Below are 22,510 nucleotides of genomic sequence, written 5' to 3' on the forward strand. Positions count from 1 at the left end.
GAGTTGGCCATGTATGATATGCATGTATCATATAATGCTATCTTTTTCTTGTGACCACCCTCTCCTGCCATCCAACTCCCATCTTTAGACTGCAAGATTTGTCCTTGACGTGTTTGCGAGCTCCTCAGTAGAGAAAACCTAAAGTTTTGACATGTGTAAGTATTAATCTTTACTTGACGTGAAAGACATTATGGTAAATCAATTCCCCCCAATGTACAATCACCCTTCTTCTCTCTCTTTCTTTCTCTCTATCTCTTCCCCACTTTGCCATTTCTCTTTCTTTCTCTAAACCCTAAACTTTTCCATCGCTTGTCCTTGTAAACCCTAAAGTTACCGTCACCTGCCTCTCACTTTGATCTCCATCGCACTCCATTCACTGCACCACTATCAAACGTCGTGCTCCTTGTGATAACAAAGAGGTTAGTCATCACACATAAATTTACAAGCTCCACTCTATGAAATGGTGCGGGGCGTAGCAACTCACCATACAAGCTTCTCTTATCTAGTCATCACACACAAAAGATAAACTTGCTCTCATCACACAAAAAAGAAAAACTTCCTAGCAAGTTTCCATACAACACAAGGCAAAAAAAAAAGGGACAGACTATGCTTTGGAAGCTAGCGCATTCACTAGCTTCCGAAGCGTAGTCTACCCTTTTTTTTTTGCCTTATGTTGTATGGTGGGTTTTTATTAGAACTAGATGATGGGTCATTTAAAGAAAAATGTTGGGGCTAGCGTAAGAGTAAGGTTTGTTGGTTGCTCGTGATCAAGGAAGTTGTGATGAAGAAGCTCCTATTATTATTGATTTTTTTTAGTTATGTAGATGAATCTAACTTGCATGGGCCATAGTTTTATTGTATGATGGTGGTTCCTAACGATTTGCTTGAAGAGTGAGTTTTTCAAGACTTCTTGTGTAATGTAAAGATTGATTTGTGATGCATATATTCATTCCATTACAACTTGCCAAAGCTTGATCTTGAAAGAGCCCCTTGATTTTACCTTTTACATTCCAAAGAGTAATCTTCATAATCTATAAAACAGAAAGACAATCAATGAGAGGTACCACCATTGAGAGGTACCAGCCATGGAATGTTGTTTATGCTCCATAGCATAAAACATATCCCATTGACCTTGAAACACAGTAAGCCACATGCGATAATTCTTGGACGGTGAACACACACCTTTTACATTCCAAAGAGTAATCTTCATAATCTATAAAACAGAAAGCCAATCAATGAGAGGTACCACCATTGCCCTGTTTCCTTACAATATTGTGTAGGATCCTCAATGCCTTCTCTCTCTAGCAAAACATCCACCCATTCTTTCTCACCTAAAGTATGTGCATCATTAGTGATGTATCCTATGTCCACTTGACATCCGCATACTTCTTGTCCCATGCTGATATCATATCTCCTTTTTTATCAAATAGATAAGGAAAATTTACCTGATTTTCTTTCGTAACTCGAGGTCTCAGATTATACCGAGAGTGTGCTGCCCTACCTTGGTTATCTTTCTCTTGAGTCTATCTTGTGGCACTAGGACGAAATGATGAAGAGGCACCATGACCAACACCCACATTTTGATTACCACCAGAAGTAGCTGTCTCGCGAGCGCCTCTCTTTGCCACCGCAAGCCAAGGTCTATCTTCTGTAAGCTGCCAAAACTTACCTTTATCTACCACTTGCTCACTTTATTTTGCTACCTTTTTTTATCTTCTCTATATTCAAACCAGATGGCAAAACAGGAGCTAATTTATCCTTATAAGTCGGACCCTAGGACACATTCGGTTGTGGCTGAGCATTCACCTCCTCTGGACACTCTGAAATGAAGTGACCCATCTCCCCACAACGGAAGCAAATGGCTTGCAAACGATCCCCACTTTAATTCGAAATACAAAGAGTCAAATCCATTCACGCATCACCTCAATTATCGAGGTCGGGGCTTCCCAGTATCCCACAACATGCAAACCCTGATTTTATTCTCGAACGACATTATGGACTCCACCAACACCTCCCCAATAGTCCACATGGCCAATGGTAACAATTCCCACATAGTTGATGAAAAGTCTACAACCTTAACCCAAATGAGGCATGCCTGGCGTAACATATCTCTATACTCTACCATAGGGCACCAGGGTACAACATGCACCAACTGTCCATCTAGAAATAATGGGACTTTCTGCATAACCAAATCTCGAACTTCTTTGGATAGAATAGGACCTCATAGAATCCTCTGGGAAAGTTGAAGATCTTCTCCACAAAATTACCATCTAATAAATCATGTAATCAATTTGTAATCCTATTGAAGAATAGAATTCATCTAGTAAAAAAGAAAATTGCAGCCTTGTTATATGAAAGGATTCCACTTGTGCCACAATCGCCATGTTTCCACTTGGGCATCTACCACTTCCTCTATTGGAACCTTGGTAGCCCTAACATGATTTTCCATCACATATGACTGCAAAATCTGATTAGCTTATGTAACTCGAAAGTCAAAAGCCACCTCATGGTTCTCTTCTTGAGGTGCATCAAGAAGCAAGGTATCCTAAAGCATCCGACCAGCCTCCTTCCCTCCATATTCACCTCTGATCAATCTCTGCCTTTTAGCCTAATCTTCAGGCTCAAGCTCAGCCCTCCACCCTCAAACTTCTCTGCATCTTTTGTTGAGACCTGTGCCTCTACAAAATCCATATCTATGGTTCCTTGACTTATTTCCAGTACTCAACACTGAAAATCAATGCTTTACTTTCACTAAAAGAAGAAGAAGAGTTATGTTTTAGCCTTGCAAACAAAGAGGAGAAGATCCACTGCCTGGATGGAAAATCTATCTACACGAATGGCTTCAAAAGAGTGGTAAAACTCTAGCATAGCTACTGGAACCGCTTCAGGCTCACCCACAGAGAAATTAGGGCAAACACAAACACTATGCATCTGTAAATCTACGCACGGCTGCGATCGTGAATTCTCCACTGCCCAGATGGAAAATTTATCTACAACGAATGGCTCTGAAAGGGGGGTAGAATGCCAGCAAAGCTTAACATAGCTAGAGGAACCGCTTCAGGCTCACCCACAGAGAAATTAGGGCAAACAAAAACACTCTCTCTCTATATATATGCGTGTGTGTGTGTGTGTGTGTGTGTGTGTGCACTACCACACAACATGGATATCTTTCATCCTCCAAAGCTGCTTGCCCCTAATCTACCCTACATGGTATCAAAGCTAGGCTTTCAGGCTCACCCACAGAGAAATTAGGGCAAACACAAACACTATGCATGCTGTAAATCTACGCGTGGCTGCGATCGCGAATTCTCCACTGCCCAGATGGAAAATTTATCTACACAAATGGCTCTAAAAGGAGGGTAGAATGCGAGCAGAGCTTAGCATAGCTAGAGGAACCGCTTTAGGCTCACCCACAAAGAAATTAGGGCAAACAAAAACACACACACACTCTCTCTCTCTCTCTCTCTCTCTCTATATGTGTGTGTGTGTGTGTATACATGTGTGTCTTTGCACTACCATACAAGATGGATATCTTTCATCCTCCAAAGCTGCTTGCCCCCCCCCCTAATCTACCCTACATGGTATCAAAGCTAGCTACCACTAGCTTATTTCGTTTACTGCCCCCATAGGTTATTGCCTAATGATTCAAAACCCGGAGCCACTAGGAGTTGCCTACCTAGAGTCGCCGGCCATCACCAATTTTGGGCAATGCCAGTGCACCATTGCTACTCAGCCCAACGACAGTGCTGTGCTCACAAATTTCACCTTGCCAAACTTGGTTGATGCGATTGTGGAGAGATCTACCGCCTCTGCTCAGCTCCCCACCGTACCACCATGCCATGCTTCTTCACCCTCTTTGCCGCACCATCGCTTCTTTGCCCAGTTTGCCGCTTCTCCACCCTATCTATCCTCGCTGCAAAGAAATAGGGTCAATGTGAGGAGCACATTGTAGATTGAAGAGAATAGGATGAGGTTGAGCTACTCTTGGTAGGCTACTAGTGTAGTGACATATAATAACAAAGTCTTGAGTTTAGTGGATAAAGGATGATTAGTTGCTTGCCCCTAATCTCCTCGATCGTGAACGGTATCAAAGCTAGGCTTTCAAATTGCTGCAGCGCTAGCTTATTGCTCCTAGTGACCACCAGAGGTTATTGCCCGCCCCGCGCTGATTCAAAACCGGGAGAGCCACTAGGTGTTGCTTGCCTAGATCCGCCATGGGCCGCCACCAATTTTGAGCGGTGCTGTTGGTGTGCAGAGAGTCCACTTAGCCCAACGACGGTGCCAGCCACCAATTTTGCCGCCAAACTTGGGTGGTGCGAGTAAAGGGTTTCTTGCTCGAGTTTGCTGTCTCTCTGCCCTCGCCGTGCAAAGAAGGGTTTCTTGAGCAGCACAAAGATTTAGCAGAGAGCCCTCTGCACACATAACTTTGCCCATGGGTGGTCCTCTTTTTGTGGCGATGGCCTTAGCTTTGGAGCTGACTTTGGAAGAGGAGGCGAAGGGCTTCGTAGCTTCCACGAGGCCGTGCGCATAGGCACCACATGATGAACATGATGCTGCATGCGTTCTCTCGTGTTGTGTAAGGGTTGACGGCCGCGATGTGATGAAGAAAAAATTGATGACTGTGGACGCGAGGCCGTTTTTATGTGTGAGTGTGATAAGCGGTGATGTGGCCTTGTGTCACTGCCCCAGGGAGGGTACGTGATGTGTGAAAGAAGATAAGCCTATAAAAGGCAGTGTACTCTTTGAGGCTCATATAAGAGCAGTACAGGTGATTGCGTACACCATGTAGTAGAGTATGGAAGTCTTTTCCCCCATGCATGTCCACAAGATACTTGTAGTAGTAGAGAGAGCTTAGCTTATTCCAAGCCTCAAGGAAGTACGACTCTTTTTGAGGGTAGTGCTGCGCGTGTCGTGGGAAAGGTCCCATAAGAGGTTGGCGTGGATGGTTGAGAGGCTCCTAAAGAGCGTCCACGCGCGGCTGGAAGGTATACTTACCTGGGCGGGGTCGATCGGTGATCAGGAAGGCCGATGGCCTAGGGTCGGCCTCTCCATTGCACTCCCGGACGGGCTGCACGCCGATGGCCTAGGGTCGGCCTCTCCATTGCACTCCCGGACGGGCTGCACCCTAGCATCTCCCCAATGGGGAGAGTGCACGTCATAATTTGTGGTAGCGGGGGCTCGCGTTCGCGCGGCCCCCACCCAAAACCAAACTCCAAACTGCGCAGCGCCAGCAGTCCATTTGCTGTTTGCATACCCTACGACGGAGAAGGAGACAGAGTCCAGACCACCCTTTCCATGCTGCTGCTGTTGTTGAGGCAAAAGGCGACATGAGCCCCAGCAATGTTGGATTACGCATCCGTCATGGGATCTGTCAGCAGGAGGAGCACTTGACATGAATGAATAGCCTCTGCCTTTCTAGTCTAGAGTTCTGTGATCTTACACTTCCTACCTGCTCATATCTGCCTACTGCCAGTTACGGACAGCCACCTCGGCTAGCAGCACTGGACCGCGCAGGGGATTCCATGGACCTCATCCACATGTTTGTTCTGAACCATTGCTGCTCTTGATTTTGCCCCGGATGGTGTTCTCTCTTCCTGACTTTCCTCTCTTGCTCTCCTTACAGGATAAAGGAGGAGGCTTTGGATCATCGGTTTCCACCACAACCACACATGGCAGATTCATCCCTGGTCCCCCCCAGGTTCTCCTTCTTGCTTAGTTAGTTAGCCCCACACTTCATTGGCTGTGAGATCTCTCCACTCATTTGAAGCTTCTCAATATCAGGAGGTGGATGGCACACACTGTCATATGGGGGGACGCAACAGTGAAGCAGCAGTCAGAGCAAGGGCCAAGCCTGCAGCTGAAGGCGAAATTGCGAGGGAATCAAAGGACATGAGCATGGGGCATCTCTCTGTTTGTTGATCATTTTTTTCCCATACACTCGTTGAAATTGTTTGTTGTTGTAAACTTGAGCTTGGCTTGACACCATATTGGAGGAGATACTTGTGTGTGTGTGTGTGTGGTAAACTTGAGCTTGGCTTGCCACCATATCGGAGGAGATACTTGTGTGTGTGTGTGTTTGCGTAAGTCTTCCATTGCCATTCTCTCTTTAGACTCTGTTGGTCTACAATTGCTTAAACCCTAGCAAGTTCCCGCCATTCCATCTGTGTGTGTTGATTGTTTGGCTAGGGAAGCAGCCCGTAGAGTCAAGAGAGCACATCCGGGTTTGAAGAAAGTTCGATTTTGTGTTAGTTTGTCCCAAGGTTCTTGTGAACATTTATTTTGCAGCATCCCATGTATGTTGCCTGCATGACTAGGGTGGAACCAAGGGAACATGTAAGGGTTTGGGGAAAGTCTCTTTTACTACTCGGTACCATTTGTTTCTCTTTACAGGTGTGAAGGATCAGATGATGGTTGCCCCTTGACCCGTATGTTGACAGAGTAGATGGCTGTTAAGGCCCGCACGCAAGTCGAGCAGATGTTGGCTTTCCGTCAAGAGGTTGGTGCCTTGCGGGGCGGGAAATTTGGACCCACGGAGCTCGAACTCTGCATCCATTGTTGCCCGCCAATCCAAGCAGGAAGGCCACCACAAGCAAGAGGTGGACCTGCCTTGAGCAACATTTGGAAGGTTGCTTTTGGTGGTTTTGGGAATGCTCGGGCTGGCATGGAGTCGTCATTCGGATGGGTGATTCGGATGTATTCCGTGGACGGTGTTCATCATGGGATCCCTCCTTACCATGTTCCTTCTCTCCTGTTTCGTCGCTTATATGTCACGGAGGGTCTGTAGGGATCCCGACCTTCTCTCACATGCAACATGAGGAGTGGCCCCCCAAGTTCAATGGAAAGATGGATGTTGAGGCAGTTACAAATTGGGTCAAGGAGATGCCTGTCAATCTTTCAACTGCGGGCAGTTTAGATGTAATAATCGTCGTCTTATCTCGACAACTTTCACGGTGCTGCTTTGTTATGGTGGGTCAGGATTATTTGCAGCATCATGCCATGGTAAATGGTGACGATTTCCATCGATTGAATTTACTAATCGAACAAACCATGTGCCCAACTGTGCTGAGTGCATGGAAAAGCTGGGTATTTCTGGCCAGTGGTTTCCCGAGGCTGTGGCGACGGAAGGAAGAAGTTTTCAGTCAGGGGACTACCACGAGTCTTCAGAGCCTTAAAGAGCTGGGTGAAGGATCTTTGGTTTCACTGTCAATTTCTTCAATGCCCGAGTGCATTGCAAAAAGTCCATGGTGGACTTGGGTGGATGTACGGAGGAGTAATTATGTAAGTGTGCTGGTGGACTTGGGTGGATGTGCGGAGGAGTTTTTCTCCCAAGTTTTGTTTGGAAGTGCCGTTGCATGTCTTGGGCATGTGGCATGTTTCCGATGGGAAAGCTCCTCCTCTGTTTTTCTTGTGTCTCGGATTCGCCTCCTTTGACATTACCCAGAGATTCTGGTTGGGTGTAGCACATGGATATTTCCGTGGAGTCGGTGGATATTGGTCCGAGCATAGGGTGCTGAGGAGTTACTTGTGGATACAGGTTTGACTCAACAGTACTAAGGAGTGTTGTCTACTTTTATGATTCATTCATCCATATGAGCAGATGCACTAGTGGATGTTTTTTTTTTTGCAACTTCTGTAAAGGAATTTCTCGGGGTGTTCTCAATGACAGGTTTTAATTGGAGCTTCTAGAGGAGGATTCTCATTAATGGCAGGTGCTTCCTCGGGAGGTGCTTGATTAGGTGTCTTCTGTGGAGATGCATTTACAAGCTTCTGTGCTTACAAGGCGAGGAGCTTCAAAGTAGGACACAAAATGGTCTCCCACCAGTGCTTTGGACTTTCAATTTCTTGGGTGAGACTGGAATGGAGTTTCTTGTGTGTTGCACCCATGTCTACTTTGTAGTGTCGTTTCAGTCTTAGTGGTGGGTAATCGAATGCACTTACAGATCGGCCGGGCAGCCACCATCAGGGACTGGCTGCCCCAGACAATAGACATGATGGGTGCTAGCAATAGGTTGGGTGCTAGTAGCCTAGTTGGCCAGGCTGGAGAGGACATGCTGGTTGTGCGTGGACTAGTAGGCAGAAGGCAGTGGGTTGGGATGCAGGGCTGGCTGGGTGATAGTCAGCCTGCAGCAAAGAGCATGTCGGCTAATCCTTTAATAACTGTGGTCAATCAGCATGTCCTCTCGCTGGAGAGGACATGCTGGTTGTGCGTGGACTAGTAGGCAGAAGGCAGTGGGTTGGGATGCAGGGCTGGCTGGGTGATAGTCAGCCTGCAGCAAAGAGCATGTCGGCTAATCCTTTAATAACTGTGGTCAATCAAGTAGACCCATAAAAGGGACCATAAAAGGCCCTATAAATAGGTGTGGCGTTTTCATCATGAGATATTCAGCCTTACATAGCAATCCAACAGCAAAGCAAGGGCCAACCATGCATTTGAAGGAAAAATCTATAGGAGATTGTGGACATCACATTTGTCATCAACTTGGCTGCATTTGTTAGTTTGTTGAGGATTTTGTATATCTGAGGGAGTCGTCGTACATTGTTTTGTTTGTTTATTGAACTTGATTTCTTGGGGATGCACATTTGATTGGAGTAGATACTTATTTGTCTGTTTGTGTTTGGATAAGCCTTCCACTGTGATTCTCTATCTATTAACACTCTCACAGCAGTACTGGATCTACAGTTGCTATTAGAGCCTTGGGTGTAGCACATGGATATTTCCATGGAGTTGGTGGATATTGGTCCGAGCATAGGGTGCTGAGGAGTTACTTGTGGATACAGGTTTGACTCAACATTACTGAGGAGTGTTGTCTACTTTTATGATTCATTCATCCATATGAGCAGATGCACTAGTGGATGTTTTTTTTTGCAACTTCTGTAAAGGAATTTCTCGGGGTGTTCTCAATGACAGTTTTTAATTGGAGCTTCTAGAGGAGGATTCTCATTAATGGCAGGTGCTTCCTCGGGAGGTGCTTGATTAGGTGTCTTCTGTGGAGATGCATTTACAAGATTCTGTGCTTACAAGGCGAGGACTTAATGTTAGCTTCAAAGTAGGACACAAAATGGTCTCCCAGTGCTTCGGACTTTCAATTTCTTGGGTGAGACTGGAATGGAGTTTCTTGTGTGTTGCACCCATGTCTACTCTGTAGTGTCGTTTCAGTCTTAGTGGTGGGTAATCGAATGCACTTACGGATTGGCCGGGCAGCCACCATCAGGGACTGGCTGCCCCAGACAATGGACATGATGGGTGCTAGCAATAGGTTGGGTGCTAGTAGCCTAGTTGGCCAGGCTGGAGAGGACATGCTGGTTGTGCGTGGACTAGCAGGCAGAAGGCAGTGGGTTGGGATGCAGGGCTGGCTGGGTGATAGTCAGCCTGCAGAGCAAAGAGCATGTCGGTTAATCCTTTAATAACTGTGGTCAATCGAGTAGACCCATAAAAGGGACCATAAAAGGCCCCATAAATAGGTGTGGCGTTTTCATCATGAGATATTCAGCCTTACATAGCAATCCAACAGCAAAGCAAGGGCCAAGCATGCATTTGAAGGAAAAATCTATAGGAGATTGTGGACATCACATTTGTCATCAACTTGGCTGCATTTGTCGTTTGTTGAGGATTTTGTATATCTGAGGGAGTCGTCGTACATTGTTTTGTTTGTTTATTGAACTTGATTTCTTGGGGATGCACATTTGATTGGAGTAGATACTTATGTGTCTGTTTGTGTGTGAGGATTACTGTTATTACTTAGTATTTCATCCACTATCTGTGTATTTAAGACTGAAACTGAAAGTAGACTTGAACACAGATGTTTGATTGATTGATTGAAATTGTGATACAACAGGCTCCTTATATAGGAGTTCAAGAGACACGAATGAAAAGACACATCCCATGACCAATAGTCATGACTCTAGGCGAAGAGACACATCCTTTGGACGAATAGCTGCAACCATTGGATGAAGAGTTGCAACCCTAGAGCGAAGGGGTGTGACCAGTCGTTGAAGGAGTGTGGCTCTTGATGAAGAGGCATATCTCTAGAGCGAATAGTCGTGACCATCCAAGTGTAGGGGTCCTCTGTAATCATGTCACTTCAGTATCTGTAATCATGAGGAGACTGTATAATGAACTAAGTCACAATCGTGACCTTCCCTCCCATTTAAAATAAAACCCTTGTGATTAAATGAGAGTCGGTCGTCTGCCAAAGAATTCTTGGAGGAGTTAAGGATATTGTTGCATTTCTTCATCTGTCTGCCAAGTAGAATCTGACTCATCCAAGTCCATCCACTTAACAAGAAATTATGTAGTAATCTTCCGTCTTGTTTCTTTCTGACGAACGTCAAGAATCTTCTCAGGAACAAGAATAATATGATCATCTTCAATCTCAGGAACATAAGAAGATAACTCCGGGATAGATGAATCTCCTTGTATGTATTCCTGGAGCCAAGAGATGTGAAATGTCGGATGAATTTTTTCCCAAGATGGTGGAAGATCTAACTTATAACTGATAACTGAAATCTTCTTTATAACTTTAAATGGACCATAGAAACGCAGTCGCAACTTCGGAAAGACTGACTTTACTGTCTTATATCGATGCGGTGCAACATAAAGCAAAACCAAGTCACCTTCTTGAAACTCAGTATGCCTTCTGTGCTTATTCGCATACTTTTGATACTTCTGCTGAACATGAATCAGTCTGTCTCGAACTTGCACAAGAATATCTTGCATTTCTTGAATCAACTGATCTGCTAATGCCACCTTATGTTGAAGAACAAAGTTTGTAGGCACAAGCGGAGTGTGACCATATGCTGCTTGAAAAGGAGTCATTCCAGTGGACTGAATGCGGAGAATTGTTGTAAGTAAACTCCACAAGAGGTAAATATTCTTCCCAAGAAGCTAATCTTGTCTGAATATAATGTCTAAGCATTTCTTCCAAAATTTGATTTACCCGTTCTGTCTGTCCATCTATTTGAGGATGATAAGCAGAACTGAACAAGAGATTCGTACCAAGAGATTTGAATAAGGAAGTCCAAAAATGTCTAGTAAACTTCGGATCTCTGTCAGAAACAATAGATCTTGGCAATCCATGAATTCTGAAAATATGTTGTACGAACAACGCTGCAAGATCTGGAGTAAAAACTGTCTTCTTGCAAGGAATAAAATGTGCCATTTTGGAAAACCGATCAACCACTACTAAAATTTGAGCATTGCCTTTCTGTGAATGCGGCAAAATAGTGATGAAATCCATGCTTATACTTTCCCATCTTTCCTGAGGAACTAGCAAAGGCTGAAGCAATCCTTGAGGAAGTTGTCGTGAAGCTTTCATAATTTGACAAGAGTGACAAGCTTTAACAAACTTAATAACATCCTGTTGCATCTGAGGCCAAAAGTATGTTGCTGATAACAGACGATATGTCTTGTTAATGCCAGGATGAGCTGCAAAGGGTACTTCATGATGCTCTTGAATAAGGAGTTTCCGCAAAGATGCATTGTGAGGAACACAAATGCGATCTAAGTAATAAAGTAAATCATCTGCAATTGTATATGCGGCAAACATATTCATTTCTGCAACAGTAGGATGAAGAGATTTGAGAGCTCGAAAGACATCTCCAAAGTCTCTATCTGTCAAATACTCATGCTTAAAACATGTAGGAATCTCCATCTGCACATTTGAGATAGCAAAGTTCGTAGCTCGAGGCATGCGGCTCAAAGCATCTGCTACCACATTCTGTAATCCAGGAACATAGAGTATCGCCATGTGAAAATTCGCCAAAAATTCAACCCATCGTCCTTGACGAGGATTCATCACTGGCTGAGTAAAGGTGTAAGTCAAAGACTGATGATCTGTCTTAACCACTGAATCTACACCAAGAAGATAATGCTTCCACGTTCTATAAGCATGTACAATTGCCAAAAATTCCTTGTCATAAACGGGATATCGCATTTGAATAGCCGAAAATTTATGACTATCAAAAGCAATAACACGATCATTCTGCATAAGAACGCCTCCAGATGCTCTATCCGAAGCATCGGTCATGACGTCAAATGGCTGAGTTGGATCCGCAATAGCCAAAACAGGCGTAGTTGTCAACGCATGCTTAAGATCATTAAAGGACTTTTCAGCTTCAAGTGACCATTGCAATTTATCTAACTTTGTAAGGGCCGTCAAAGGAGCAGCAATATCTGAGAACTTGTGAACCTTGGTGTGGTAAAAATTTGCTAATCCCAAAAAAGATCGCACATCTGAAATTGTAAGTGGCAAAGGCCAATCAACAATGACCTTTATCTTCTTAGGATCAACTGCAATACCATGTCCAGAGATGATATGTCCAAGATATTCCACATGATCTTTGAAAAACTGACTCTTCTTCTTGTTGATGTACAAGACATTCGTACGGAGTACGTCGAAGACAATCTGCAAATGCTGCTTGTGATCTGCTAAAGTCTTACTGAAGACCAAAATGTCATCCAAATAAACGATGACAAACTTATCCAAGTAAGGACCAAAGATGTCATTCATCAAAGTCATGAAAGTAGCTGGGGCATTGGTTAACCCAAAAGGAATGACCAAAAATTCATAATGTCCATACTTTGTTCTGAAAGCTATCTTATACTCATCTCCAATTCGAATCCTGATTTGATGATAGCCTGACTTCAGATCAATCTTCGAAAATACCTTTGCACCAAGCAACTGATCAAAGAGCTCATTGATGCGAGGCAAGGGAAACTTATTCTTGATTGTCTGCTTATTAAGGGCACGATAATCAATGCAAAGTCACATAGATCCATCCTTCTTCTTGACCAATAAAACTGGAGCACCAAAAGGACTTTTGCTTGGACGTATATGACCTTTATCCAACAACTCTGCCAATTGTCTCTGAATTTCTTGAGATTCTGAATAAGAAACTCGATAAGGAGCTCGAATTGGCGGTGGTTGTCCAGGAATGAGATCAATCATATAATCTACAGAACGTCGAGGAGGCAATGTCGTTGGCAGCTCGTCAGGAAATAAATCCTTATAAGGTTGAAAGAAGGGCTGCTGTAAATAAGAAATATCGGATGGCGAGGATTCCGATTGGTCAACTGTATTGTCTTCTGCTTCTCGCAACATAACTAAGGCAGAAGTGCTGTGGCGTTTACGCACTAAGCGTTTGACTTGCATAGCAGAAACCATAGTAATCGGCTTAGAATTAAAGAGACCTCGTAATTCCATTTCTCGATGATTATGATAAAGTCGAATGGAATGATCTCGAAAGCTGATCAAAGGATCATACTCATATAACCAAGACTGTCCAAGGATCATGTCATAGTAAGACAAAGGCATAATAGAGAAATTCAGCTGATCCTGATAATCCTGAATCTGAAAATGCAACTGCTAAATCCGTTTACTGCAATGCAAGAAAGAACCATCTGCAAGTTCCACTTGGAAAACTCCCGCACTCGGCTGAGTAGGTAGTCGCAACTTGCTGACGAGAGTAGTTCCCACAAAATTAGTCGAGCATCCACTATCAACAAGAACATTGATAGGATGCTGGCCAATAAATCCCAATAAGCTCAAAACTTGATTGGAAAGGTTAACAGGCACTGAAGTATGGTTGTGGGCATTCAGCATTAAAGCACTGACAACTTTAGAAACTCGCACTGCATGAACCACCTGCTTGCCTTTTTCTGGCGTAGAAGGATGATGATGTCCATGTTCACCTTCTGGAAAACATTCCATGTTGGAATTCTGGCGAGAATTACGCTTTGGGCACTCATACCACCTGTGGTCCATTGCAAATTGTGCAAAGACTTGAAGGGTTGGCTTGAGAGGTTGAAGGTGCCGATGTAGAGGCTTGCTGACCTGCTGAGGTATCGCGGCGAAAATTGCGGCGATTGTTGGGTCGGCGATCTTGCCAGTTGCGTCCTCGATTCCGATTGTTGTTGTTGGAAGAGGATCCTATTTGTGAGGCTGTTGCCTGACCTGAAAATCTAGGCCGAAAGGGCTGTTGCCGAGTAGATTGCTGACCAGAGGATTGGGAATATTGAGACTCAGGTTGAGATAAATTTCCTCTGCGATTGGGCTGGGAGAAACGAGCACTGTTTGAGGACCGATTGCCAAAGAAGGATGTCCTGGGTTGTCGTCGTAGATCTCCAAGGCGCTCTACGTAGGCAATGGCAGCATCTATGGTGAGAGGGTTAAACTTCTGCACATCTTCCTGTAAGTTGGGTTCAAGCCCATCGATGAAGCTGTGTAGCTGGTCAGCGGGGCTGAGGCTCTCAATTTCCAGAGTTAAACGTTGGAACTCTGTGATATATGCGGCTGAGGATCCTGTTTGCCTTAGGCAGCGGCGGAGAGCAGACCGGGCATGGTAGTCCGCACTGGCAGGTTCAAAGGCCCTGCGGCGGAGGGCACGCCGGAATTTATCCCAAGTAGGAGTGTGTTTACTATCTGCAACACGTCGTTGCCACCATAGAAGTGCTGTATCCTTGAGTAGGGAACTGGCTAAAGCAACCTTCTCGACCAAATCGGTATTGGTCAAATATACCTCCATTTTGAATATCCATTGGTCAAGCACGCGCTTGTCGCGGCGACCATTATAAGGGGCAGGCAGTTTGACATCGAGTTTCTTTTTTTGTGCAGCAGTTAATATTTTATAAAGAAGTTGGAGTTCTGCATTGTTTACCTCGGCAGTTGGATCTGGTTCATCTTCATTTTCTGCTACCGAAGTCTCTGAAGAAGATGGTTGTGGATCACTGGCTGGTGTGCGCGCTGGATGGGGCCGCTGCAACTGGTCGAGTCGTCTGCTGATGGTAGAGAGACTTGTCGAAAAAGTCTGCTGAAGTGTCTCCATCTGCTCGCGTAATAATGTAATGGCCTGCATTTGCTCGTCTTGTTGCTGGCCCTCCTCCTCTGAGATAGATGGCATGTTGGATCTGCTAGAGGGAGTAGCGCGGAGAAGCTGGTGAAATATGTGGTACTGCTGGAGGAGAGAGTGACAGTGAATCGTCTCCCAATTCTGCTAAGAAATCGGAGCCTAACTCCGAAGGCTCGAAGTCTTCCACCTCGTCGAGAGGAGGTGTCTCTGCAGGGGTTAAGGGAGTGTAATCTGGCACAATGAGCTCGCTGTATACTCGAACCAAGGGTTGGAGCGAGATGATCCGGTTCACTGCATCCACACGGCACTCGTCCAGGAAATATGCAAGATGTGGGTACCGTCCCAAAATAAACTCGTAATGAGCAAGATGGTGTGCTGGACACGTCAAGTAAATATGCCAGATCACCCACGCCTGGAACTGAGTGGCGTGGCGGTGACTGACGTATAATAAAAAGTCCAGGGGACCTGGTACATGAACTGGAGCCGGAACAGGTTCTGCAACAGGTTTGGGTAATGGGGCGGGCTCCGGTGTGGGTGTCTCGCGAGAGTTTTCGGGCAATATGGCCTCTGGGACCTCGTCTATGTACGAGATGTAAGGCACGGGCTGATTGCTGTTGAGTTCCATTGAACACCTTGTTGAGAAGGGGGATGTGTGCCAGAGTGGAGAGAAGTCCCTGGCGTGGCAGCGTGTGAGAGGAGCACACCTTGTGTGGAACAGCGTGCAAGAGAAGCGAATGGGCTGGCCGGCGGATGAATTCGTTGCGCTGGCCCCATTCACTCTTTTATATTTTTTTATTTTTTAAAATGCGTTGGTCGGCTGGTGGGTGTCCTTGCGCTGGTCGGCGGCGGCGGGTGTCCTTGCGCTGGCGACCGTAGGGTGCTGGCGCCCGACTGCTCACGTGGCTGATGGAAGCCACGTGAGCTGATGGAAGCCACGTGTATTTAAAAAAAAAGGCTTAAGTGTATAAGCCTTAAATCATAAGGCTTTTTGGTTAACGTTTCGATTTTTTTGTTGAAAAGTTGACGCTTCGCTGGAAGGGTGCGTCGCTACGAAGGCTGGATCACATCGTCGACTGGAGGGTGCGCCTCTTCGAACAGTGTGCCACCGGCAGTATTAAGGAGGCTCACAACCGGTAGCCACTCTTAGCAATCAAGAGGCACGCTGGCAGCAAACAAGGCGGAGAGGGGGGGGCTTCCAAATTCAGCAGCGAAGGGGTGCCATGCGAAGAGGTGCCATCTCTTGGTGCCATCGTTCGTGTGAAGGGGTGCGAACCCATGCACGAAAGGGCACAACCCGATGAAGAGGCTCACGAAGGGCTACTAGCAGGAGATCGCTGCATACTCACCGGGTATGCCACACACACATCTGTGCATCTGTCTTCTATATGTGAATTGAGAAAGAAGGTTTAGGTTACCTCATACTCGTAGATGTAGGTTCCATCTTTCTTCTGCTTCCATACAACGCCGGGTAGGAGAGTAGAGCGGAGAGGGTGAGAGGCTCACAACCGTAGGCCCGGGAAAAAATTTTGCTCTGATACCACTGTGAGGATTACTGTTATTACTTAGTATTTCATCCACTATCTGTGTATTTAAGACTGAAACTGAAAGTAGACTTGAACACAGATGTTTGATTAATTGATTGAAATTGTGATACAACAGGCTCCTTATATAGGAGTTCAAGAGACACGAATGAAAAGACACATCCCATGAACAATAGTCATGACTCTAGGCGAAGAGACACATCCTTTGGACGAATAGCTGCAACCATTGGATGAAGAGTTGCAACCCTAGAGCGAAGGGGTGTGACCAGTTGTCGAAGGAGTGTGGCTCTTGATGAAGAGGCATGTCTCTAGAGCGAATAGTCGTGACCATCCAAGTGTAGGGGTCCTCTGTAATCATCACTTCAGTATCTGTAATCATGAGGAGACTGTATAATGAACTAAGTCACAATCGTGACATTGTGTTTGCATAAGCCTTCCATTGTGATTCTCTATCTGTTAACACTCTCACAACAGTACTAGATCTACAGTTGCTATTATAGCGTAGGATTCGCTAGAATATGTTTTTCTTTCACAGCATTATCTCGATGTGGTGATTGTTTATGAAGATGCATTTACAAGCTCTTGTGTTTATGAGGGAAGGATGTATAGTATTAAGGCATTAAAACTCCTCCAAAAGGCATCCAAAACTTTCAGATTTTGGGGGACGCCTGGGTGATAAAGTTGCACAATGCGGAAGCAAAACAGATAGGAGGGAGGGAGAGAGGAAGAGACATCAGACAATGAACATCTTTAATATGTAGCAAGAGGCTTTACAATGGCAATACTAGCTAGCAGATGGTGTAGAGCAAGTGTGGCTATGAATAGGTTCAATGATTGACAAATGAGAAGAGAAGAGGACTTCATATAGGGAGGCTTGTGGGTGGCTGACTGACCCCATGTAGCTAGCCGCCGATAGCAGCAGGTTAGCATAAATGTGAAAATAAACGAGTCCAATAACAGATCTAGATCCCACATCACAATGAGATGCACAATATTCTAACACCCCCTCTGTAGCTCATAGTGTGCAAAAGTCTGAAGGAGATAAGCTGATGAGGATGCAACCACGTGACACTCCACAGTACTGCAGATACCGGACAGCCTGACTCCTCGAAATAAAATGTCACCTTGGATAGCAAAGAAATCTGCTTGGCTCCTAGTATAGAATTATGAGTCTACGGAAAACACCGCTCCCATCATCCCCCAATAGGAGCTAGTGGACACATCACGTCCAAAAAACCTCTAACAAATGAACCTGGAACTTATCCACTCCATAATCTTTGATACAACAAGCAATAGACTTGGAACACATCCAGTCCATAGCTCCAAAAATGAACTCGTCTCGCCAGATATTTTACGTGCTTGAAACTTTGACACACTGGTCTCATGCACCAAAAATCAGGCTCCTCTCTTGCCCACAGGCTTCCTCTGGCTAGAAGGACACGAGGGGAAACTATCTGTATAACTATAGGAGTTGACCATCCAAGTCCTCCGTAGCTTTTCAGCCTTGGGGACACTAGCAGTATGAGAGTCACCATCCTGTATATGATCATTGCATTTCTTTGACAACTTGGTCTTGGCATGGGCTTTAACGTTGTTGCAATCCTTGGCTAAATGATCGTGCTTTCCACAAGAGCAGCAGTGACACTATCCTATCTTTTGCATTGTTTGTAAGTCCTTGATCCTGTCCACTAGGAGGAAACCTTACCTTCTCCATAGAAACATGGAGAGTCATAGTATAGGACACTTTATGGGAAGAAAACATAGATCATAGGGCTATTAAATGAGGAAAGAGTTTATAGGTTGGTTACATCATTTGAAAAGAATGCACCATGCATGGCTCATAGGCAATACACATATGGGTGAGAAAATGTAGCACATAAGGTGACTATATGAGCTGCATGTGAGCATCAGTATTGAAAGCGTATGAAAGATGGTTGTGTGAGCTTTTACATGGGGATATAACCACAGCTCATGAAGGTTGGTCAACCAACCAAGAAAACAAGGGGATTATATGTCAAAAGAGTTTCATGCATATATGGGTGAAAGAGGTATAAAACATAAATGCACGGTGTTTTACATGCCCTAGCAAAATGAGGTGGTTGAGAGAAAGAATCTCTCTCATAGAGATGGCATGTTGCATGGTTAAAGGCCAAGATTTGCCTCGCGTTCTTTGGTTGGAGGTAATTTTGTGTGCGAGTTATGTGCCAAACACATGCCCCATAAAGGCCTTGCAGAGAATTATCACTTATGAAGCTTGGAATGGTACGAAGCCCTCTATGTCTCATTTGCATATTTTTTGTTGTCTTACTTATACTCTTATTGCTAAACAACAATGCAATAGGTTAGATGATTAGATGTTAAAATACATTTTTGTGGGATACAACTCAAAAAGAAAATGATATAAACTTTGTTATCTAGCCACAAGGTAGATTTTGTTGAGTAGAGATGTTGTCTTTGTTGAAAACTTAAAAATGTATCGTCGCGGAGGACATCTTTGATATACTGCTATATGTGAACAATACCGAAGAGTCCAATGTGGAACAAATGAATGCTCAACTAGGTGCTACAAATCAACCCATATATTGGTTGTTGAAAATCAACTCAAATTTCAGCCCACAGATCAAGGCAATTGTGGATGATGCAGTGGAATACAAAAGGGCATCCATAGAGGCATGCAAGCATATATCAAAATGGCTGGTGGTGCAAACATTGACGGATAACAAATTAGCTACTCCTTTGCCTAACAAGACACATGCAGGTTCTCATTATGCATCTTATTCATTTATGGATCATGCACTGATTGCCGTCATATGTGATGAAGAGGAACCTGTTTCCTTTGAAGAAGCAAAGAAAAATGATCATTGGATGGATGCAAGCCATGCAACATGAGTACGACTCAATCCTAAAAAATGACACTTGGTATTTGCTAAATTTGCCTTATAGTAAAAAGGCCCTTGGCAGGACGCGGGTTTATATGCTTAAGTATAAAGCTAATGATAACGTTGAACACTAATTGGAAAGGGTTATGCTTAAAAGAAGGATGTAGAGTATAATGGTACCTTTGCCCCCACGTCTCGCATGACTACAATTTGGTGTATTATTGCATTTGGGTGGGTACCATGGAATATACACCAGTTGGATATCAAGACTTCCTTCTTGAATGGTCATTTGATGTATGTCAACCTAGTGGTTTTGTTCAAAAGGGACATGAGTCTAATGTATGTAGGTTAACAAAAGCTTTATATGGCCTTAAGCATGCTCCCAAAGCAATGTACGAGAAGAAAAATACACACTTTATTGCAAATGGTTTTCGTAAAAGTCGAACTAAAAGTACCCTCTAAGTAAAGACCTCTAAGTAAAGAGGAGTAAGACTTGTTTCTTGGTCATCGTTTTATACGTTGATGACATACTGCTCTCACAGGTCCTAATGAGGAGAAGATTTCAGCCTCCAAGGATGAATCACGTGTGTCATTTGAGATAACAACTTGGGCTCATTATATTATTTTTTTGGCTATACAACTTATGTAGTATGATGATGGTATTGTGATGTTACAGTCAAAGTACATACAAAGATTGCTTACATGGTTTGGTCGTAAAGACTAAGTCTGTTGCTACACCAATGGAGATAGGTGCTAGGCTTAGTCTCCAGGATGCAGGTGAACTATTTATGCAATATGAGGCTAAACATTTAGTTTAGGGTCTCTGAATTAAGCATGTTTATGGATAGTCCTAGAAGTAAGCGTTGGTAGTAAGCACAGCAAGTATTCCAATACTTATAGGACAATGTTAAGAGGGGTGCTATTCATCTATATGCTTTTAGTGACTCCAATTGGGTTGGATGTTATGATACGCAGTGTCTTACACTGGTGGACTTTTCTTTCATCTTGGTCTTTCATGTATATCATGGCTCAGCAAGTAGTAGTGCATGATAGTGATGTGGATTGTGCATATTTGTGGGGAAATGAAAATTTTACAAAAGAAACATATGGATTGATAGAAGGAATAACATCGCTCAACAATGCTCGGTATTTGACCATGGATGTGCACGCTTGTTTGATGGAAGTGATGTTATTCATCAACAAATTGGGGAGTTGATGCATGATGGTGAACCAAATTTGTGTTTGGTTTGGCAGGCTTGCTAATGGAGAGAACGGGATAGCGATGTATATTGATGACGTTATAGAGCTAGAACATGGCCCAATAGTTGAACATTGGATACAAAACATGTGTCGAAGCTTGTAGGTGTTTATACGGTTGCACTTTGACAAACCAATTGGTTTGTTTGTTGACATACACATGTTTAAGTATGGCCCCATACACATGTTGAAACAAAATTGGCTAGATAAATCCCCTTTCCATGATGATATACTCTTAATTTGAGTTTTACAAGGAAGCCACATGATTTCCTCCTCTCAAACCACAAGTAATGGTGAGCTATCAGTGTTTCCTTACTTGTAAACTCTTAGTCTCATTTCAATATACAAGGGGGCAGTTTTGGTGGGGGGGCAAAGGGAATAATGGAAGTGGAGGTAGCATATACAAGGAAGCCACATGATTTCCTCCTCTCAAACCACAACTAATGGTGAGCTATCGGTGTTTCCTTACTTGTAAACTCTTAGTCTCATTTCAATATACAAGGGGGCAGTTTTGGAGGGGGGGCAAAGGGAATAATGGAAGTGGAGGTAGCATATACATTGCAAGATTGTGTGGTTGATTAATTTCTTTTTTAATTAATCTAGTGCCTGATTTTATTTTTGAATTCATTTAGTGCCTTTTTTTTGTTAAGTTAATAATTTCCATAACACTTTCTAATATCATCATGTGTATGCCCCTCCCCAATGCAAAAAACTACCACATGCTTTTTGAAACACAACACAAACTTCTTTCCTCATCAAAACATTGTCCTTTTTTTAAGGGGGGTTCAAGCCTTGCTTTGATACCAATATTTAAGACTTAGATTAAAGTGATTATCTTTTATTAGTGCTTGTTTCTTTGATTTTTCTTAGATAGGAATTTATACATAAAACATTGGCACGATCATCCACATAAGTGCTATAGGTCCTTTGATAATCAATAATGTCTTAATTGTTAAGGGGGAAACATTGACATGATCATCCACATCAGTGCTATAGGTCCTTTGATAATCAAGAGTGTCTTAACTGCTAGGAGAAAACTCCACAAGCCTAAGGGCTTCACACTAATCTTTTAAATTTCACAGGCTAGAATACTACTTTCATCGTTTTACAAGTTTATATGGAACGTTAACCCTGTTTTGGTATCCTTTTCCCCTCTATCTTTCTTAGAGAGGTTGAACAAATATGTGGATTGAACTCTTGTGTTTTTCATATATATGAAAAATGGTTTTGAGTTTTGAGTTTCATTATGACTAGTGGAACCTTTGACCACTACCTGTTGTGTCGGTGGCCATTCTCTAAATGGGAGGCCACCCCACCGGTTCTTACAAAAATAAGCTACAAACATTGAATACATCATTATCTTTATTTCCCACATCTTATATGTGTATGATGAACCATGAAGTTGGGACTAAGTCCCCTTGTATAAATTCATGGGGTTTTATTTTTAGTCCTTAGATTCATTATTCATTTCATGCAAACCAAAGCAGTCCCCTTTCTAAGAATCTTAATCTTTAATTCTTTTCTTAACAAGGATATAAATAATATTATTAATGTCTAAATATCATTATTTTCACCCCATTGGTTCTTTTACGAACAAGTTGCAAACATTGAATACATCATTACATCATTATCTTATACATCCCCAATTTATTTCCTTCACTAGTCCTAGAATAAATCCCCTTATAGTCATAAGACATTGAAGTAAAATCTCAATCATTCACTTAACACAAAACTTAAAATTGAACAATTGATACCATAATTGAAAAACAATATAAAACATAGAATATAAGAGCTTCCCTAAAACTATCTAAACTTAATTTCAATCCCCAATCATAATTCATATTCCCACGGAATAATTTAGCTTTATAACTAAGTCCTACATTATTCACTCTACAATTCTTCTATAAAATTCAGAATCAACTCATAATTTGACTTATCCTTAAACCTAAGATTTTACAAATCTACAATCTTAGATTTTTCAAAAGC

The 22,510-nt window shown here is 43.4% G+C and overlaps 1 protein-coding gene and 1 pseudogene across 4 annotated transcripts; both read left to right on the top strand.

Moving 5' to 3' along the window:
- Positions 1–4,987: 4,987 nt before the first annotated feature.
- LOC147629374 (U1 spliceosomal RNA) lies at positions 4,988–5,199 on the top strand (annotated as a pseudogene).
- On the top strand, positions 4,992–9,675 carry LOC147629375 (uncharacterized). Of its 4 annotated transcripts, none has more exons than XM_086812604.1 (4): positions 4,992–5,353; positions 5,449–5,539; positions 5,624–5,698; positions 5,782–7,685. In XM_086812604.1, the coding sequence occupies exons 1-4, from the start codon at positions 5,328–5,330 to the stop codon at positions 5,917–5,919; spliced, it is 330 nt and encodes a 109-aa protein (XP_086668730.1). In that variant the 5' UTR covers positions 4,992–5,327; the 3' UTR covers positions 5,920–7,685. The 4 variants fall into 4 exon arrangements, 2 of the variants coding, with proteins under 2 accessions (XP_086668730.1, XP_086668729.1); XR_015267930.1 differs by adding an exon at positions 8,909–9,675 and having other exon boundaries at positions 5,017–5,539; positions 5,782–8,778; XR_015267929.1 differs by having other exon boundaries at positions 5,020–5,539; positions 5,782–7,534; positions 7,667–8,575.
- Positions 9,676–22,510: the final 12,835 nt, after the last annotated feature.

Source organism: Cibotium barometz, chromosome 18, assembly GCF_041138505.1.
Source record: "Cibotium barometz isolate CiBa-2024 chromosome 18, ASM4113850v1, whole genome shotgun sequence".
Taxonomy (NCBI): Eukaryota; Viridiplantae; Streptophyta; class Polypodiopsida; order Cyatheales; family Cibotiaceae; genus Cibotium; species Cibotium barometz.